Genomic DNA, 22,067 nt, shown 5'->3' with positions numbered 1-22,067 from the left:
CACTCGACAAATTATTCTTCCCATTATTGAGTTAGAAGATCAATTTGAATAATTTATTCGTTTGTTCAATTAACGTTTCCTACACGCCACGGCTGAATATACAAATCAACAACGATTCAACCGAATATTGTAGCTAAATATTTTTTCCATTATCTAAACGCTGAAGGTTCCATCGACTAGTTCGGATAAGAGAGGTTCCACAATATCGTCGATTACACGAGTAAACGCGATCCAAATCGTATCGTGTTTGGTATCATTTTAACCGGAAAGGACTCGAGAATATGTTGTTAAAAGTTTCATTAAAAAATATTTAACAATAACAAAGTTATGTCACTTTTAAGAGATCGAAGAACAGTTTGTGAGAAGTTGAAAGAGGTTTTTACACAGATTAGGACATTATTGGACGCGAGTATCGGACGAGACTCGTTCAAGCGACTATTCTAGAATGTACGATCGTTAAGGAAAAGAGAAAAACAAATTGATTTTTTACGAGTTTACCGGGTAAATTTCAACGACACGCCAGAAATCGTGTTCTTTCGCAATACAGTTCGAACGAGGCTCCTCGGACTCCTCCTCTGTTTACATTGTCGAAAGGCGCGAGTGGTCGAAGGCAGGCGGCCCGTCGAGTCGCATAATTAATTTTTATTGACGTGTTACACAATTCCGAGAGCGACGCGCGGCGCGCGGTGTTTTCCCATCGGCGCGGATTATTCCAGGTGAAAAGCAGAAAGAGCTCGAAAGTGGCCGGGTGTTACATGAGCCCGGCCGCCGCACCGCCACGCTGTTGTTATTCCAGGTCCGTGGTTTCTATTCGAAAATTCGCATTCGCGACGCGAACGCCCGACCGTCGCCATTTTGACGCCTCGCGATCACCAATTCGATTTTACTCCCGGGAATTCGAAAGCAGTTTCTGGACGATTTCCCGCCGACGAATGCAAATCTTACGCGTTGGGAAATGTCTTTCTAAACTCCCTTTTAGGTTTTCTTTTCACTGATATTCGGCAGACATCTAATCTCAGCCGTGTGCACACCGAGGCGACATTGATCAACATTTTGTCGCCTCCTGTTGCCTTATTAATTTTTTCACCGAATAATATTGTGAATCTCCGACGAATATTGTTGTTGTAACATTTGTCAAAGGCATCTTCACCAACACATTCGCGACATTTTTCTAATTCAAACGAGTACAAACACGACATCATTCGGAGCATGTTTACTTCAGTAATCCACGATCTAGTAAAATTTCGATCATCCGAACAGATTAGTTCGGTTCTACCGTGTCGTGGATTAAACGAGTAATTGTGATCCAAACTATGTCGTGTTTGTACTCGTTTCACTCGGAAAAGTGTCACGAATACGTCTGTAAACGTGTTTCGTGTTTAAAAAATTGTAACATAATTCTAGACTGCGGGTTTTATGCGTTTATGACAAAAATGAGTAGATGAAATTTAAACCGGTAAAGGCGTGTAAAGAAGTGAAAAATGCTGTTGCAGAAGACCTCGTCAGTTTTTACATTTTCTTCAAACTTACCGTACAATAATCTCAAAATGTTCCTCTAAATGATCATAAAGAAATTCCAAATAATTACAATACCTATAAAAGTTTCGTTCATATAAAATATTTACTATTCAAATTTTCTTTCTTGTACAACATCTACTACTAAAATTTTCATTCTTATAAGATATGTGCTATTCAAATTTTTTTACAATAATTTACCATTCCACTCAAGTATAATCACAATTTTCAGCAGCTGCAACGATGAACCAGGAAAAAGGCATCGGTGACGTGGAGCCCGCGTAACAATTAAAAGCAAAAAGGAACGAGCGAAAAACAGATAAAAAGGTGGAAAAAGAGGAGAGAGAAAAAAAGTCAACGGAATCCGATGAAATGCATGCGGGACAGGGGTGGGGGATACGGGGGGGTACACGGTGTGCCCCCGTAATTTTCGTGGGGGTCATTATCACCGGGCGCGCACTCGTGCCCGGGGAAAGATTCTGAACGCAGCCTTCAGTACAGTTATAACTTCGCTGCGAGCCTAACGTCCTCTCGCCTCTCGTCGCCTGCGGCCGGGGTTCGTCGTATCAAAGGATCACAATTGACTGCAGTCGCGGTTTCGCTCGGCTGCAAGTCGCATCCTCTACTAGACACGCTCCTATCGACTACACTTTTCCATTTCGAAACTCTTCGAACAGAATTCGAGAGGCAAGTGAGAAACACTTTGAACGTTGGAGCACGGTTTTTCGGCACACTATCGGGCCCCCGGTGTCCGTTTAATCAGTCGGCCGCGCCGGAACCGTTTGTTCGACTGTGCCCGTGAAACTGGACAGGTCCGGAGCCTGTCCGACCACTCAGTGCACCGGGAACTGCTGCTCGAGCATTAGGATCAAATTCTGTCCGGGTCCCGAATCCAGTTCTTTTACTGTTAGCTTGAATCGGTGGAAAACCTGTAGGCCGGTTTGTCACTAGCTTCTCTGCGTTGTGTGTTGACTGTTGAATTAACAGGGGAATATTAAAAAATAGAAATAGAGTAGATATAAAGATTCGATTAGAAACCCCTCCACCCTTCTCGCGAACAATTTCGAAGCGATAGAAAAATTGACTCAGATTTTACTCCAAGGTATATTTGTCTGGTGTCTTTCAGAGTCTAGTAACAAAATCGACGAACCGTTCAAACCACCGGTCAATGCAGTGTTGTTGCCCCGAAGGGAAAAAAGTGGTCGTAGCCTGTACTCTAAGTGTCCGGGGACAGAAATTACATCGAAGATTGTGCATCGGAGTCTTCTTCTCTTTGGTTGTCGAGAGTGCATCGAATGCACTTGTGCGGAGTGGTTTAGGTAGTGTATCCAGGTGGAAGACTGTTGTTTTTTCATCGATTAGCTCTGCGGTTTGTTCTTGTACGGAACTATTCGAGCGATCGTGATATCTGATAGTAGAGCTTTTTGTTTATAGTAACTGGCTTTTTCTTTTCGAATTGCTGTGTAGCCACGGAGAGTGTACAGTATATTTCGATGATCGTTGCGAAGATTGTGATCTTAGTAGCGGTGTTCTATCTGGTTGTTATCTCGAGTATGATTCAAACGGTAATTCATTGATTGTCTTCGCAGTTTTGTACTTATATGGTATGGAAATGTGTTCTTGAATTGTTTTGATACGGATTGCTGGATCTGCGGATCTTTGTGCGTTCGTTGATCGTGCCAATTTTTTCTTTATTTTTGGAAGCAATCGGTGACCGTCACTGAATTTCGAATTTAGATCAATTTTCTTCGATTCACGGAAACAACGGTCACGGAAAATTGATTTGTACCACTTTTCTTCTGTTCGACCCATGCCGGTCACCGGTGACCGTCACTGAATTTCCAATTTAGACCACTTTTCTTTGATTTACTGCAACAACGGTCACTGAAAATTGATTTATACCACTTTTCTTTTGGCCACCTTCCGACGGTCACCGGTGACCGTCACTGAATTTCCGATTCTCGCGACTCTTCTTCGATTCACGGATACGGCGGTCACCAGAATTCGTGATAATCAATTTTCTTTCTGTCTCCTCATTGCCGGTCACCGGTAACCGTCATCGATCTTTCCGCTTATAGAACTTTTGCTCTCTTTACGCAACGACAGTGATCGAAAATCGTCCACGAAAGTATTTATATGATTTTTCCTGTGTTCATGCAATGACGGACATTTATTGGTGAATGATGGATAGATCATACTTCCGTGGAGTTTCTTGCATCGTGTTATGCGAAAATCCAGTTCAATATCCTATTGTTCGTTTTAGTACAATCTAATAGGCGCGCCACTTTTGAGGAGAGTGCCGCTCGCAGAACAATTAGCGTTCAATCCGATTTTGCATATAACCACGAAAGAAAATCTAAAGAAGCAATTTACTATAACATGTAGCAGACATTTAGCTTACCGTGGGTAGTAATTTAAAAGAGAGTCATTTAAAGGAAAGTCTTAAGAGCCATTACCGGCCAGTGATCAGCTAGCAGATCGCCGGTTCGGAATTAATTATTATAACAGTCCCAAAAAATGTTTAATTTTTTCACCGGATGAGACCAATTAACTCGTCGTTCCCGCCCACTATCGTCTCCTAGTGCCTTTTCATTTTCTTTTTAATTCATTAAATAATCTTTTAGATGATGCGCTGATAAAGTGTTTTAGTAAATTTTTTGGGGATCCTAATTGGTAGTTGATCAGTTGATATTCTTGAGGAGGCAGGTTACAGAGTTGATTGTGTTATGTTGCTTTTGGAAATCGTGGAGGGCTTCGACGAGCCGAAATAAATTCTCCGGTGAACGTATTAGGGTATCTTTTGATAAAGACGGAGTGGACAGATTGACAAAAGACAATAAGAGTTCTCGGTGTCTCGACAGGGCCAGATGTGAGGAGGCAGCAGGGACACGGCTCAGCTGTCGCAGGGAGCAGTGAAAGAAAACGGTAGTGTCTCAGTGGTTCGTAATGAGGTAACAGTGCGAGAGGATCGAAGCAGAAAGCAGCCCGAAGATGTTGTGCCTGAAGAAGCGTAGGACCTACAGCTTCACGCAGGGCGTCTGCGCGGAGCTACCCAGGCGAGCCAAGAAGGATAATCATCGCTACGAGGGGTCCTTGGACATGGCTATTACGACACTGCCTCGTAAGAACAGGTGAGTCACCTTTCCTGTCCGATTCGATCGTTTGCTAAATCCTCTTTGATCCGAGACACGGCCCCCGGGGGGCGCTCGCTCTTTCATACTAATTACGATTTTCACGCTTCCGTTAATTATCACACGAAGCATCACCGAACTGTTCAAAATAACACCTTGGATTCCTTAAATGCGATCGAAGAACTTGCAGCAGGGAGGAAACAGCTATCAGCCTAATCGTATAACTATATTGTTTTCAATTATTTTCGCATGAAATTATTATTAGCATGTTCCTCGCATTTTTCTGTTTAAAATGAGTACCAACATGACATACTTCGAAACATAGTCGCTTGTGCAATTCACGATTCCACCGATTAGTTCGCATAGTCGAGGTTCTACTAAATCGTGTACTGCAGAGGCAAACATGGTTTAAAGTATGTCGTGTTTGTACTCATTTTAATCGGGAAAATGTCACGAATATGTCGATACAAGTATCGTAAGGGAATACTTAAGCTGAAAATTTGTTTTATTACATTTTTTATGATTCATCGGTTCGGTGACAATCGGCCGCGATAAGTGTCATATAAGAATAGCACCGCCTTTGCTCGTTTCCGACACGGCAATCGCTTTAGCAAACGTCGCGATAAGAGCACAGTGTAAAAATAGTTTTGCAAGACAATGCAATTTGGCGTATCTTTCGTGAAACGTTGAATTCGCCGCGCATTAGCTCTTATCAGTGATAATGATCGCGGCGCGTGTGCGCACACATTGCAGAATAATTGGAGCATCGTTTTTCTTTGAAATCGCGTTAGTCTCTTGTGGGAGTAGTGAATAGTAACCGGAGATCGGTGTACATTTTAAATAAAAAATACATAAAGAACAAAATTTTGTTCATTCTCTTGGGATTCATTCTTTTGAAATTTTTTAAAGTGAATCAAAGAGTGGAAACGCATACGAAATCGATTTGCTCCGAGTCCTGTGATTGACAAGCAATTATATCCCGGCAGGAATGACTATAATGAGACACGGCGACGTAACTCCGCTTTTGCGTCAGTTTCCAGGGGAACGATTGCTAAAATGAAAAACGAAAGGAAATCGGAATCGGTTGATGCAACGAACGATCGCGTTCTCGTAAAAGGGAATCGTTCCGCGGAAAAACGATAGCAATGTCCCACCTACATGCTGTTGTCACACGTGACTGCGTTCCGCGATCACGCAGGACCACTGTCGATCCTTAGGGCGATCGCGGATCGTGGATCATTCCGTCGACGCACACGCGTAGGAAGTTATTCCACTTGTCCGCCGCGCCGCACCGGTGTGCCGTACACACAACCATAATTCCGTCTACTTTTACCTCCGGTCGACCTTCGCGTTACGACCACAGCTCGCTGGCGTAGTGTTTGAAATCAAAAGTAAAAATCAGGTCGTTTCCTAAACTGTGTCACATCGATCGGAAACAATCACAGTGTTTTCTCGATATATGTCAACAACACGGATTTTACCAGCGACATATATCGTCCAGGAGATATGTATTCTTTCATCCACGATGAACGTCGTACCCGACACGTATTATGTGGCCTCCTTTAGGGTATACCCCGCGGTAGTGGGGATAGATCCGCGACTTTTATCAGCCAGGTATTTGCGACATATATCGAGAAAAGGGCAATCTGACGGACCCTTGCAGACTGTGATCTTTATGAATTTTTCCCAAGAAGTTATTGATGATTTGTGAATAAATTTTTATTGCAATATAGAGATACAACCTTAAGCTACAGGAAAATATTTATTTTAATCGCTCTTGTTTGTTTAGTTTTTGGACAGCGCGTGTCTACCTCAAGGAGGTATTCTGGGTTTGAACTTTCAAAAAATCATTTTTTTTTTTGAGTATGCAATTCCTCAAATTTGTAAAATTAATTTAGTTACAGGCATCTCGAGATTTACAATTAGATAATTTTAAAATACAAACTCAGTGGACTTCGACGTATATAAATAAGAATGAAGTGATGAAGAATTTAGCATCATGTCTACATTTGAAATTTAACTAAGTCGCCAATTTGTCGGGCATCATTTTTCAAGTTGATCTTGATACTACTATTTATACTTTCTAAACGAGAACTATAGAAAAGTACGTTTCCGTTGATATCGATATCCTTGGAAGGATTTTTCGTCGAAGCTCGCCTTGATCGCGGTGTTCCGGACGTAAATTTCACTTGGCTACCTAGTGACTTGTAAAATCACGACTTTCACTTGGCCAACGAGGGTGCAACATCCTCCATGAATTTCCTCAACATTACCCAAATGGGTATTACCATGAAGATACGATCGCAGATGATGCCTCGAAGCTTCCTTTTATCCCGATGAAAACCGAGATCGATACGAATCTTCGGTCATTTTGTTTCTTTTCTGGATCGAACGAATAGCAACTTTCTAGCTCCTCGATTGGCTTCCTGCCTTTCGATTTATCGAGCTTTTGCACGCCCAGGTTCGCTTGCTTTTGCACCGAAACCCATAAATTTTCAGACGGAGGAAAAGTCTAGACCGTCGATTAGTATGCGAGTAAATTATAAATGATTTCGTAGAAAATTGAGTCGAGAAAAATTCCTTTATACTGTTGGAAAAAAGACAAAAATATCACTGATCTATTTGAAAGAGTTTTGGGAGATCAAGGACACTATAAACACAAAATTAATGTTATTTAAAATTTTAACTAGCGAATATCAACATTTTTTAATGAAACGTTTATCAACATATCCGCGACGTTTTTCTGATGAATATGAGCCCAAACACGATACAATTTGGATTACATTTACTCGGTTAATCCACAAAACAGTAGATTCTTGATTATGCGAACTAACCTGCGAGTGTCGGATAACGGAACAAACATGCTCCGAACTATGTCATGTTGGTACTCATTTTACTCGGAAAATTGTCAGGGATACATTGTTAATGGTTTCATAAAATAATCATTAGTTTAAAAAAATTCATTTTATTCAATTTGATGGAAATAGATCTCTTTGCTTGAGAAGCGGTCTCCATAATTTCGCGAAAAATCCAGGATGTGTAATTTCGAGCTGGAATCTTCGGTGTAAAAAAAATCACGCCCTCTATTGCACTAACGGTTTTTAATTGTCCCGCGATTAATAGGTGGTTTCTCGGCTCCCGTGTATCCTCGGGTTTAATCCGTGCACACATTCACCGTGTCTACGTAAACGTCCGCAGAACGCGGATTTGAATACGGTCATTAGTTCCTGCTACCGTTAGAGATCGAGGGAAAAGACAAGAGCAACGGCGCGAATCATAATTGCGATATCACGTTGCGTAACTTATTAGCCGCCTTCTTTTTTTTTTCTTTTCTCTCTCTGTATTTTATCTTCGACGTTCCCAACGCGTCCGAGACAAAGCTGTTCCCTGAAGGTCATTTTCTTAATGATCCACGAGGTGCTAAGTGCTACTCCGTCTTCGATTCTCTTCTTTTTCTGACTGCATGACCGAGAGCATGATTGCTTGTTTAATCCACGAAGCTCAGCTTTCCCTTACGGTGTATACCCCGCGGTAGTGGGGATAATTCCGCGACGTTTATCATCCAGGCCTTGGCGACATATATAGAAAAATCGCTGTGTTTAAAAGAATTTTTAAAAAATGGATTAGACATGAAAGAATAATTTAATTTAATACAATATCAAAATATTATGACAATATAATCTATAAATATTTTAACATTCAATATTTTTATTTTTTTTTTTTTAGATAGTAATAATGCGAAAAGAAATTTGATGATGTAGAATGGGACAGCAACGGCATCGATGACTGTGAAGAATGAAGGACCCCCATCGTTTGCATAGATCTATCCAGCTAGAAGCCAGCTTAGGCTCTTCTTTCTCTTCCTGCCGGCGCGGTGGCCCATTGTTGTATGTTCACGTGGAGATACACACCGGTCCCGAAAGAAGCCGGATTCTCACAATCGTTAGGTTTCTCTCCCCGATGGGAAGCGATCATCTCTCCTCCTTTACCATCTCGTTCTCGAAACGCAACAGAAGTCGAAGATTAATGCTCGATTGTCCGGCCGGCGAACTAATTCTGCTCCTAGGATATCGCGTTCCTCGGAGAACCGCTATCTACAATCGATTACTCGCTCGATTACTGAGCCCGAAGCTCGACTGACTGTTCAATAGCCTCGATCAGCTTCTGCGGAAAACTCGGCGATGCCCCTCATCATCAAGTTGCATTTCTCTTCTAGGGTAGCATGGCATCTGCTAAACCAACGCGATCTTTATGAATTTCTTCCCAGGAAATAATCGACGACACGGGAATCAATTTTATTGCAACATGTAGACGGATCCTTAAACTACAGGAAAATATTTTTTCATCGCTCCTGCTTATTCAGATTTCGAACAGCACGCGATTAGTTCAACCTGTTCGGCGAACGACCGAATCATGATATCATGTTTGTACTCGTTTCAATCAGAAGAATGTCACGAATATGCCTGCAAACTTTTTATAGTTATAGAACTATTAGGGGCAAAAATGTTTTGTTATTAATTAATTGTCGTCGATTGGTGGCCAACTGAGTTTCTTAGTGCCCATTTACATCGTTTACCTAGTCCATCGACGTCCCCATTTTAATAGCGATGCTAGAAGGTTACACGAGTCGGATTAAATCCGATTGTTCCTTATCTGGTGCCATTTCCTTCGTCGCAGACAGTTTTTCCTAGCTGGAAGTCCGCCTGGAATCGTGTCACCGTACGTTAATTACCGTCGAGACCGACGTATAAAGCTGGATCGGGTCTTCTTCGCGTTGTAACTGGTCCCGTCCACGTGAGCGACGTGTTCCTTCGACCGATAAAAACCCGTGGCTACCATAAAATGACGCGTTGCGTAGGTTTCTGTGTCGTGATAATGGTACCGTGGCTCTTGATTAGCTAGCAAAAAAAAACGGTTAATCCTTTCAGCCTTGGTCTTCGGAATATACGGGTCGCTGCGTACCATATTGGGTACACTAGATCCTCGACGTAACCTCAAAAATCTTCCCAAACGCGCTTCCAAATTGCGTTCAAAATTTTATACTATGTAATTCATGCGAAATTAGGGGTAGTTTAAGTCATCAGTTTGCCGAGTTTCCATTTGTTTGTGAGATATAAATGTTTGAATTTGACAATTTTTCTTGGATGATCGATTACACGGAGACGCTTTGTCCTTTCGATTTTTTATCTCGGCAACTGCTCACCGGATCGAGACAAATCTTTTTTTATTTCAATCTAGAAGGTTTGGTATACTACAACAATTTTTGTTCAATCCACAGATTAATAAGAAACTCATGAAAAAAATTATAAAAGGAATTCTCGTTTTGCAATTTTCGCCTCTTTTCCTAGAACCAGTGTGCACTTACGAATTTCTATCTCAGGAACTAATTATCGCATCGAAACGAATCTTTTTTTATTTTAATCTAGAAGGTTTGATCTACTACAACAATTTTTTTCAATCGTTAAATCGATAAGGATCATTGAATAGAAAATTCGAAAGTCATTCTTTCCATCCACAAGACCCGTTCCAGAACTTTCAAAAATCGGTTGAAGCAACGTGGTGTTATTAATTTGCTGGTAATGGTAGGATAGGAGGAGGTAATTTTATTCGTTACATAGTTAAAAGAACGACGTCATTGAAAGAAAAAATCGAGATCGAGGACGCTGATTACGATAATCTATCTTCGTCGAGCAAAATTGGATGTGTGAAGATTCACGGGCAAGTTGGAAACATCAGGGAACAGGATGTCCGTATTAATCTCTTGAGAAGATAAAGCTATAAACGAAGTGGCGTAGATTCTATTACAAAATAAACGCGCGAAGAACACGCTCGAAGTCAAGGGAAAATCTCAAGAAGATGCATCGTGGGTTCGCGTGCATCTGGTAACTGGATATCTCCGATGATCTGGTGACTCCACATTTTTTCCGAACATTGTCGAGCATTTTTATAGAAATATTATCGAATTGTGAACTCTTCTATCGATTTACAGAAAGAAAAATTAATTTTGCAGGAAGCGATCAGGTTCAGATCGTTAGCAGTTTTGGAGTGGCGTTGAGTTCGAGTGGCAGTGTCGCGGGTTACTGTCAATGAAATTGTCGGTGAATGAAACGAAATGGCAGCGGTGGCGGGTCGGGGCAGCCGGCCACGGTATCCTTGGAAGTGTCCCTCATTATCAGGGAACGACATTCCACGTAACAGCGGCCCCGTCGACATAATTTCCATTCGGAATCGGCCTGATCGGGCATCGGTTGGCATAGAAAGTGCTTAGGTAACCTTAACACCGCACTTATCGCTCGGCATGCCAACAAGAAAACGATCGAGAAGCCCGCCGCCGATTTTTGCCCCGTGGCCGATCCCCGTGAAAATCGAAACCCCAACCAGTTTCTCTTATCTGCTTGTAACATGCCTGAGCGCATCATCTCGCTCGCGCACCGTTCTCCTCCCCCCTTAGCGTCTCTTTTCTGCTTTGATTAGCCATTCAATGTAGTCGGGATCAGTGTGGAAAGACCTGTTCCACCGTGTCCACGGGATGCTTTCAACCTGTTCGCTAGCTTCAAATCAATTTCCGATGCTCCTTTTTCCAGAGGAATTCATCTCGCGACTCTTCTTCTTCTTCTCCTTCCTCTTTTGCTTCCCCTAGATTTATATCCCCGGAGGCTCCTAGGCACTCTGTAACGATCGCAATATTGCCCGGAATCTGTCTTATTGTCGCGGTAATGCCTCGATACTTGGAAAAATTCGGGACATTATTCTTCAATTTCTTTATTGTTAATTATTAATTTACGAAACCATTGTCAGTACATTCGTGACGGTTGCCCGATTAAAATGAGTCCAAACACGATACCATTCGGAGTATATTTAGTCGTGCAATTCGCGATGCAGTAGAACCTCGATTATCCGAACGAGCCAGTGGTTCTTCAGCAATCGCGAATTGAACGAGTAAATATGCTCCGAAGTATGTCATGTTTGTACTCGTTTTAATCGGGAAACTGTCACGGATACGTTTGGGAACAGTTTCATTAAAAAATTATTAAAAAAATTTATTGGTAGTGGGGATAAATTTTTCTGCAAATATTGTGGGATCCTTGACTCGTGGGTCCTACGAATTGTAGATCGGAGTACATGTCTATGTTATTGGTATGAATGAAGGCGTGAAGAGTCGTGCGAGAGGTCGAGAAGCGAGTTTAGAGAGAGAGAGCGAGTTTTGGAGTGAGAAAGCGATCGAGCGAGTTCATGTTGTTTAATTTTTGTTTTTCATAACCATATATATTCTGTATCATTAAATGTTGTTGCTTTGATTTTCGTCTTTGATCCCTATGCACCAAAGATCCCTACAATATCCTGCGCATCTCCGTGTATCGGGACATTGCCGTAAATCTAATTCCGATCACCCTCGACGCCCAATCGGCCACCTACAAGCGTCCCGACAATGGTATTATTGATACAAAAGATAACAATCTTGATCGGAATGACTAATAGCCGTTCGTTTATAGAACGATGAATGACTAATTAAGAGAATGTTTAGCTTCGGTCGGCGCCTTGTCTCCCTCCCATTCAAGAGAGAAAACTGAAGAAAGTTCTCGTTATCAGAGAATCGCAAAAATTGTTCGATTTTGCGCGGAACCGGTTTCCGTACCGATAATGTTGCGCAATGGGACGGATCCGCGGGCAGCGACTAATTACCGGTAATTAGAATGAATCATGCCCGTTTGCCCGGCGCTCTGGCCCAGCTCTGAGAACGACACTGTTCTCAGACAATTTGTCGGCTCCGCGGAGATTGCATTTCGACTCGTTTCAAGAATGTCCTCATTATACACCGTTATCTGTCGGCTTTTATACACTGTTCGCCGGCGAGATGATCTCACGGCGTGTCGGCTGCTTTAGAAAATCCAGTGAATTCATAGAAAGTGTAGAACAATTTCCATGCGTCGCGTTTACTTTACTTTTGGTCCTCGCTCGTTCGTTCGTTCGCTCGCGAGCCGCCTCCGGTCCTTTCACTGTCACGATTCCATCCAGGTACTGTCAGCGTCCACAAAGAACCACGGGTTCGGAATCTCGAGATTACACGACTGTGCCCGTGAACCGCGCTGTGTCGCAACCATGATTCGATTATGATGTTTAGCTGGTGGACGTTCGACCGCTGCTCGGTTGATCGAGAGCCGGTCGTACATTGTTGAGAAAGTAAAAGTACACAAGGAAATGGTTGAGGTGGTCTCTCTGCGAGAGGTGATCGTTGAGTATGCGAGCTTTCTTTGAAGCTAATGCTTGCTCCCGAAAGGGTATATAAGTTTTTAATTATTTTTTAATGAAACCTTTACAGCCTATACGCAGGACCTATACCATTTAACCTAGAACCTTCTTCGAGGGGTCCGGAATTTCCATTGGCAATACTAATTTATTGACATAACTTTTTCGTTTCTCGTAACTTTTTTATGAAACCTTCAGCAACATACTCGGGACATTCTTCCGATTAAAACGAGTCCAAACACGGCACAATTCCGAGCACATTCAGTAAAACCTCCATTCGGTTCGGATAATGGAGGTTTCACAAAATATGCTCCGAATGATGTCGTGTTTGGACTCGTTTGAATCGGAAAAATGCCCCGAATGCGTTGCTGAAGGTTTCGTGGAAAAATGATTGAAGACGAAAAAGTTTTGTGAATAAATTATTGTTGTCTCGCCGGTGTAGCTTCTGGGTTGCTCGGAGGAGATTCTAGATTATACACCGGTGTGTGGGGTATGAATTTTTCGCAAATATCTCGAGGCAGCAGGGAACTGCCAAAAGCAAGCCCTGTTTTCACCGTAGTTAACGGGGGCGTCAGATATTATCGGTTCGCACACGTCTTCCGATGCCGCGCGCGATTTACAAGGCAAAAGTTAGAAAGCATGGCTCCTTCTCCTCCCCCCTTCTCTTCTCCTCTGTCTTCGTGGTTTCTTCCGAAACGTTGTGGACTGACTTCTCGGCAAGATTCCCTCGGATAAGGAACGATCGTTCGAGCGTGAACGGCGCGCACACGAGCGTCTTCGCGCGGTACGGGCTCGAACGCGAGCGAATTTATTGCTGAAAATTTCCTTTCAAATTGCCGTCCGGCCCCGTAATATTCAGATTTCGCGTTCCACTGTAATTTCGCGGGTTTCGGAGCACGTTAAACACCGCCGCGCCGAGCGGCTAATTACACCGGGGCGTGTTGATTTACGAGCTGCCACCGACTACTGTTAGTTACTATGTCCATTACCGATCGGAAAATATCGTCGAGATGATTTATACCGGTCGCGGCCTGTTACCGTCGACTAGACCCGGCTCTTATTAAATAATTGAATAATTATGTCGTTCGTCAAACGGGAAACCAAATCGACGCTCGAAAGGGGAACGGTTTTCTAAAGATTTAGCTAGTTTTGTTGTTCGAAAGAAAGTTGTGCCGGCGATCTTTACTACCGTACCGAATCGCGCGACCAGTATATCTGATCATAACTTCTACCCGGGGAAAATTATTAAATTAGCGGCATGTACCGGCGGTAATGATGAGACCGATCAAATGGAATGGCAATTATCAGTACTCGTAATAGTTGGGAATGCGAGTCGGACGAATGTTGATCACTGGATCGCGAATCTTTATAAAATAGGAGACACTTAGGTTCTTCTTCTTCTTTTCTTTTTTTTTTTTTTTTTTTTTCGTGAGTAATGAAACGAAACGAGTTTCGTGCGCAAACAGCCCTTCGGCCGATAGTGCGTTTTAATCGAGAGGCCCGAGATTAAATTGTGAAGCGTTCGAAGATAAGTATCGTCGGGATGATTATTGAGACAGCAGGGTCTAGCGGGTATAGTGAAGCGAATTCATATCACTTCCAGCCGGGGAACGGAAACGGGCAGTCGCGCGGATGGAATAATTGAACGATTGGAAACCTGCACCGGCGATGATCAAGCTCGTTTCCCTGCAACTAGGCGGGGCACACCTGATATCGATGCACCCTCGTGCCAAATGGCTGCGTGTGGCTAATGCTAAACGCCGCCGATCCTCGCGGAATTCAGATCGTCGATCAACGGCGACGCGCCTATCATTCTGATCGCGCGATTTTACCCCGACATGGCATTGATTTAAAAATAGAGACGCGAAGGCGATTGGCTTTTGTCTGCCTGTCCCGATGCGCGGCCGTAAAACCCTGTGTCTGGACACCGTCGCAACATTCTGAAGCAGAAAAATTTATCCTCGCTGCGAGACAATACTAATACCATGACGAAACTTCTTCATTTTTAATCATTTCTTCGTGAAAGATTTACCAAAGCGTTCGTGACATTTTTCTGATTAAAATGAGACCAAACATGACATAATCCGGAGCATAATTGTGCAATTGACGATTTAGTTAATCTAGTATATTTTATTCTGTAAAATAATGTAGAAGTGTATAAAGATTTGAAAATTGATTGCGACAGAAATATAAAGGAATGAACGTTTTACGCATTAATTCTAGCTTCCATGAAGTGTATAACATGTATATTTTTTATCCTATAAATTGCTGAAGAATTTGCACAAAAGTCCGCAAGTCGATTCTGACGGAAATGTAAAGAAAAGAACGCTATACACGTACCCTATGTGTCTGCAGTTAGGCGCCTGTCGAGCTGCAACCACGCTTACGCGCGCGTCAGGCGGGTTGCATACTCCGCGACTGCCTCTTCATAGGCGAAAGTTGGCTGCTCCGTTCCACACGAGCTATTTCAAGTTATATTCCCTATTCAGAATCGATTTGCATTCAAATGATCACAGAATATTGTAGTCGAATGTCTGAAATAATTTCCAATTAAATGTTTAATTTCCTCTTGCCAAAGAATTGCTTCTAAAGTGTACAGTAGACTTCCGTGTATCGCGTTCGAAAAAACTCTTCTAAGAGACTGTATACATGTCCTTAATGTATCAATAAATGTACCAGAAAAATGTGTGAAAAATCGTTGAGAAAGTCTGTACTCTCACTACCAGAGAAAATATGCGTTACAGTCTCTTTTTAAACAATTTTTTAATCGCTTTATATTGAAGTTTGCTGTAAAGGTGGAATCGCTTGTCGCGCATGCGCGGAGGCATGCGCGAAGAGGTTGCGCGCGAGGTTGCGGCGCGAGTACAGACATTAGGCGGCGTGCGCGAGGAACAGTTGTTCGATTTTTGCGATTCGTTTTCTCGGCTCTGATAGAATAGGTGCATGCGCCGCGGTGTAAAAAGGTAGCCAATGGGAGCATGGTAGGGCGAACGACAGTCGTCCCGCGTAAAAGCCCGGCTGTTCGACAGCTGGCTGCGGTGTTTTGGCACGTGACTGTTTCCAACGGTCGCGGCGCACCATGCGTGACCCTCGCACGCACCCCTAGTATGTTTTCAAACGAGTTCGCGTGAAGTGAAGGATACGTCGGCTGTCAGCGAAGAAAACCGCCGGGAAATGGGACTGAAACTGCGTCGTTTCTTCAACGGACTATGGTGAGTCGATACCCATTAAATACGCCGCGTTTCCGATACTAATTTTAACGGGTTTCGATCTGTCAATCGCATGTCTGCTCGACCGTTAGAACACGCGTATCCACGATTAACCTCTTCTGGCCTATTTGCTGGTTAGGAGACATTTTGTTGCGTTTCAGCAGGGATTATTTGCTACACTCTTTATTCGATTGAAATTATTTTTTAATTCGAATTAGATCTTTGTTAAATCGAGGATATTGAGTTTTGAAGGTTACTTTAGAGAACGTTGGATTTTCCATGGGTTCGTAGAATTTGGATTATTGATTGCACGTTATTGTCTCACTGAGGATTATGGACAAAAATTGTGTTTTTAGAGGTTAGTTAAAGCGCAGTGTTTAAACCGTTTATGTCTGATTACCATTATTAATGTAAATTGTCAGTAATTTTGTTAACAATAACTTTTTGGTAAAAATGGAAAAGTTTCTTATTACAATTTTAATGTAAATCGTCAGTAATTTTGTTAACAAGAACTTTTTGGTAAAAATTAAAAAGTTTCTTATCACCATTTTAATGTAAATTGTCAGAGATTTTGTTAACGAGAACTTTTTGGTAAAAATTAAAAAGTTTCTTATTACCATTTTAATGTAAATTGTCAGAGATTTTGTTGACAAGAACTTTTCGGTAAATATTAAGAAATTTCTATTTTTATTCCTATTTTATTTCTTGGTTGAGTTTAGGACAACCGAGTGAAACTAATGGCAATCGGACAACTTGTACGCATGTTGATAATTATATACGATTTTCCTAGATTTTTCAAAACCGGTGATGCATTCGATGTTTAATCGTAGATGAGTCTTTCTATTAAAATAACGAAAAAAGATGACAGATTCAAGACGGAGAAACATCGTATCAAAATCATTAACAGTTACTGGACTGTGACGGCATCGAGAGGTGGAACATCCACTGATAATTACGTCTTTGGGAAAAGTATAGGTTCCGTGAAACCGGCCTTCTTGTGGTTACTATAATCTTGCTCTGTCGGTACGTACAGGGACTTTCGAGAGAAGAAGTTCTGTTTAAATGGGTTGTCGACTTTGTTTATTTACAAAAGCGATTTTTTAATTCCAAAATACTTCTCAAAGAATTAATTAATTTTTGAAGAAATTAAATTAGAATATGCTGGGTAGTGTACAGGTTGTTTCAAGTCACATACATTGTTTTTAACAGAAATGGATTTTTAAAAAAAAATGAAGTTGACAAATAATGAGAATATTTTAGATGAAAATTTATATAGGAAAAGATTGTTCAACAGTGTACAGGGCGTTTCAAAATATATGTTCGAATTTTATTTTTTGAAGAACAATCTTTCAACGCAACGATTTCGTAAAACGAATCATTTGAGAGCAGTGCATCACGGGAACTTCTGGGAGTACAGTACTTCGGTACAGGGAACTCTGTGGGAATTTTGCAGTCCAGGTGTATTGCTTCGGTTTCACTGCCCCAGGGCTGTATCGACCGTGCTTTTTTTGAAGCGATATATTTTTAATGCAAATATCGTCGGGCTCGTATAAAATCGCCCTCGCACCGCTAAACACATCGAACAGGTGGCAATTCTAACGGTTTGTCGGCACAGAATTTCTCTCGCACGTCATGGAGGTTCGAATGTACTCTAGTCGTGTTCGAGCCCCGCGATATTAACGTTATTATACAAAGTGGCGAATAATATATGGTGCCATGCTATTCCGTAGAAAGACCTGGATCGAAAGCATGCAATTAGCCTGGCATGCGAGAAGCGTGAACGGTAACTCTGCCGAATGATCACCGTTTCTGTCACCGAGAATTCCAACCGACGGCTTGGATAATTAATAACAATCGCAGAAAATATTTGCCACGGCCATTTCTGTGCAAAATTATTCCAGCTGTTAACAGCGAATTCGGATGTTCATTTTGTAACGGCATGTACAGTATTCAATAATTAGTTTATCTTTACCCGTATCAATTTTTATACAACATTATTTTATTACTCGTTATTCTGTCTTCACGAAAGTGAAAAATGTGGGGAAAAAAGTTATATATAAATAGCCGGCGATTTTCTTTGAAAGAGAAAGTGGAGTTGAGAACCACTGGGAGGAGCAACCTAAAATTTTTAAAACACAAACGCTCGTTCAATAATTCAACTTAATCGTACACAAACAAGCTAACAATTTTATATGAAAGAAAAAGTGGAGTTGAGAACCGCTGTGATGAGAAACCTAAAATTTTCGAAACGCATATCCAGGCGTTTGACAATTGAATTTGATTGACGACAATTTTCTAAGACGTGAAATTTGTGGAAAAGGCAAAGTTGAGAAACACTGCGCCTAGGTCCCAAACACCGGTGTGTTAGTGTTTGCTAAGCGCTCGGATCTATTGTCTCGTTCTGGTATTTATGTAGACAATTAGAAAGAGAGTTTTTGCGGCGGGGCTGTATCGTCAGCAGGAAATAAACAATTCCATTATCAAGGAGAGGCGAGGCGTCCTTGCATACCTGTCGAACCGCAAAAACGCGGGAGAATCGCGGTGAATTTAATGTCGTCCGAAGTCTTGTTTCTCGTTGGCTCTCTCTCGTTCGCAGGCTTCGCAAAGGCCGGTAAATTACTCTCGTAAATACTTCGATACGTTCGATGCACGCTCCACGGACGGTTCTTATCAACCGGAAACTCATAAATTCCGGGCCGCGATCGACGCCGGGAAAACAGAAAAACGGAAAATAAGAAAATCGAGAGCTATCGACAGCTTCGCGTCGCGTTTCACCTAAGCCGCCGGGAGAGTATTACGTCTTGATTTACGATGACGGCGTGACCGAGTACCCCGGTCTGTGACCTTGAAACTGACCTTATACTACAAACCTTGAACGCGAACCGCGATCAGGATGTGCTTTCGATGAAATCATTTCATTTATTTTTACCGGCAGTGCTCACAACCATTACAAGCTTGTTCGAAATCCTCATTAAACTCTACATTGTCTTGCGCGATCATTCTCGAGAAATCATACGCTCTCGTTAATCGTAAATTGCAGGGCCAGTTTTATTTTGTAGTAGGAAAAAGAGAACAAGTAATTTGTGTTCTGTGCGTATTTGTATATTTTTCTTTTCCTGATTGTATCCAAGTATTCTCGATAAAGGAACATTTGTATTAATAGATATACGACCGCACGGAAACGCATGCGTCTTGTCTGGTCGCCTCTCTAGGCGGTAATGAGATGCGGAACGTCTTCGACGAGTTTATATAGGAGACGGTACACCCCCCACCACAGGCACGTGTCAGTAGTAGGGTACGTAATGGCATTAGGAGAAGTGGGGGAGGTAATACGTCAGACAATTTATTCACATGTATATCTACCAACCTAAACAGTTACCTTGCGACTTCGAAATACCTTAAACACTACAATAATTATATTTAACAACCGAGATAATTCTTAAACTACAATCAGTCCAAGAATCTTCCGGAAAATTTACTATATGGAACAGTTTTGAAAAGATAAATTCAAATAAATGCAACATAAAATTGTTATACGGAATAGTTTTAAATATTAATGATCTCGTTCTGATTTGCATAGATACTAGCCTGTCTAATCGTTTCCACGTGCCATTAGAAGCCATATTAGTCCGTCGTCGACATTTTCCAGAGGAAAATTATTTCCAAACAACGTTCAACTGTTCGACGCAAAACTGTGGTTTATACCGGAATCAGTATAGCAATAAAAACATAATTACAACCAATCAACGATTAAAATGCTCGTGGAACGCGGGATTTAAGTGCAGACCAGGTTAAATACCACAGAAAAGTTTAAACACTTATAAAACATCGGAAAGAATCGCGTAAACCCGCCAGTCCGCTCGGCCGGCGTCGACGTTGACCGAGAGCGTCCGAGCGCGGCCGAACGATCGCCGGCGACGAACGAGCGCGAAAATTCCCGAAGGAAGCCGCGCGAAAGCCGTTACCTGATCGAGTCAGTCGTATTCAGGCGCTTCGCAGGTGTTGACCGTTTGACATTGTCGAAAACCACGTGCGGCATCGGATCGTTTCTTTCCACGTTCTCGGGACAGTTTGTCATGTGTTTCTCTTGGTCGAGTCGTTGAAACGTCTCCGTCGAAGCTGTCGCGAGTGTCAGTGAAGCATTTGAAATATTCGTGCGCGGGGATCAGTGACTGTAAAGGAAAGCAACTTCGCAGCGCACGTTCGACGACCGCGATGACACCGGCGTGGATTTAATTACGAGGTTAGTCGACTATGTGTTTTCAAGGGCAACTGTTTCGCGCCACTTCTTCCGAACACCTCGAGCCTCGCATTTACGAACCGTAGAGGCAATGCCCGTGACGTTCCGCGAACTGTGTGCTCGATTTTACGTAGCCAACGATTACAATGTTATCGCGTTTGTTGACGTACCGTGTGTACGCCGCGTAAAGGTTAGGGTACGCGATCGCTTTCCTGCTTGGCCATTCACGTTTCAATACAAATTCGATTCTACTGTATACACGTTTAGGCAGGCAGTCGTATGCGGAAAAATATTATGCAGATGGCGCAACACAAAATAGACCAAATTGTTGGAAATTTATTTGATGAAAATATTGATATTGACATAGTTTTATATTAGAAATTTTTCTACGTTATAATGTGGACGTTGTACGTTTGAATAATTTTTTTTTCATCAGTTTTAAAGTGCTTTCGAAATACGCTTTACCGAGAATCGTAGTAATTTAGGTTCCCTCAGATGATTCAGGAGATGTGTAATAACGTTATCGGCTGTAATAAAAAGGTCAATAAAGTCCTTGAAGAATGTCGTATCGTGAATGAACGTCATTACACAATGGTTTCGTAGGATGCTTATCGACTCGATATCTCGCGTTAGACATCATTTTATTTGTGTTCGCCTGTATTTTGCGGCTTAGGTCGGCCATGTTGGTACTACGTTAATAGGGGAACGAAGAAGTGCCTTTTAAAATAAGTTATTAGAGGTTCTTCCAAGAAAAAATTTAATGTAGACAATTTTTTATCGTTCGAAAATTTGGGATTTCCAAACTTTGGATAAAAAGCGATAGCATTTCGAAGTGAGAGCTCGCGCTTTTGGAAAAATGGAATAAAATAGGATTTTCAGATGAAATTTTTAGTTGCGCGACGATATAAAAATTGAAATATCTTGGATTGTAAATCTTCCGATATTTTTTATCGAATTTAGAACGCCATCAAGAATGGTTGATTTATGTTAAGTCGATGATAAGACACGAATGGTTGTTGTCATCCACTTTTTGTTCTGTAATCAAAAATACACAAATCCTTATCGTGACGTTACTATTTACCTGGATGATTGTTTTCGTGATTCGTGATTTCGTAAAACGAGATAACAAAACGATGCAGGCACTATGCGGGTTTCAACAGTGCACTCGTACGACTTCACGTTTATCGTTATGGTTGTGCAAAACTCTGATAACAATCGAATGATTTCGTGCCGGAATTCGTGTTTCTCGATGATCAATATTTTCGAGCGGTACTTGACACGGAAATTCCGTTACAAAATATTGCTAATTTGTTCTTTTACCGACTCGCACGTTTTATTATGCAAAAGGTGGCATCGTTTCATTTCATAATTGAATATTTAATCACTTTCATAATTTATCATGGAGATTTTTATCGTAAATTCTTTATATTTATGGGTCGTAACTTTATTGAATAATTTATGGGATTTTAATGTATATAGTGGTTGTTTCATATTTTGTCATCAAAATTTAACAATCTCATTTTAATCCCTTGTACCAGATTTCAATTTTCCATTCGTTGGATTATTTGTTGTTATTATTGTATTTTTTATATATGCATTCGTTTTAATAAAAAAAAATTATGAACGAAGCGGAAGATATTTAAATATGTAAAGCAATTTTACAAAACTCGGAATAAGGAAAATTTTATGTTTGCAGACTATAAAATACCTCCCGGTGAAAATAAA

At 41.6% G+C, this 22,067-nt stretch overlaps 1 protein-coding gene across 5 annotated transcripts in view; it reads left to right on the top strand.

Moving 5' to 3' along the window:
• Nucleotides 1–22,067, top strand: part of LOC143358595 (uncharacterized) — a 101,434-nt gene that overhangs the window by 13,171 nt on the left and 66,196 nt on the right. For 3 of the 5 annotated variants that reach the window (XM_076795852.1, XM_076795851.1, XM_076795857.1), the window contains exon 3: nt 4,377–4,646. In XM_076795852.1, the coding sequence (XP_076651967.1) occupies nt 4,507–4,646 (140 nt within the window). In that variant the 5' untranslated portion in view covers nt 4,377–4,506. Of the gene's footprint in view, nt 1–4,376; nt 4,647–15,782; nt 16,106–20,065; nt 20,346–22,067 lie in introns of those variants that run through there. The other 2 variants (XM_076795855.1, XM_076795856.1) reach the window with 2 other exon arrangements.

This window comes from Halictus rubicundus, chromosome 11 (assembly GCF_050948215.1).
Source record: "Halictus rubicundus isolate RS-2024b chromosome 11, iyHalRubi1_principal, whole genome shotgun sequence".
In the NCBI taxonomy this organism is placed as follows: Eukaryota; Metazoa; Arthropoda; class Insecta; order Hymenoptera; family Halictidae; genus Halictus; species Halictus rubicundus.
Note: the sequence above shows the minus strand (reverse complement) of the source record. Positions and strands in the feature narration are given on the sequence as shown.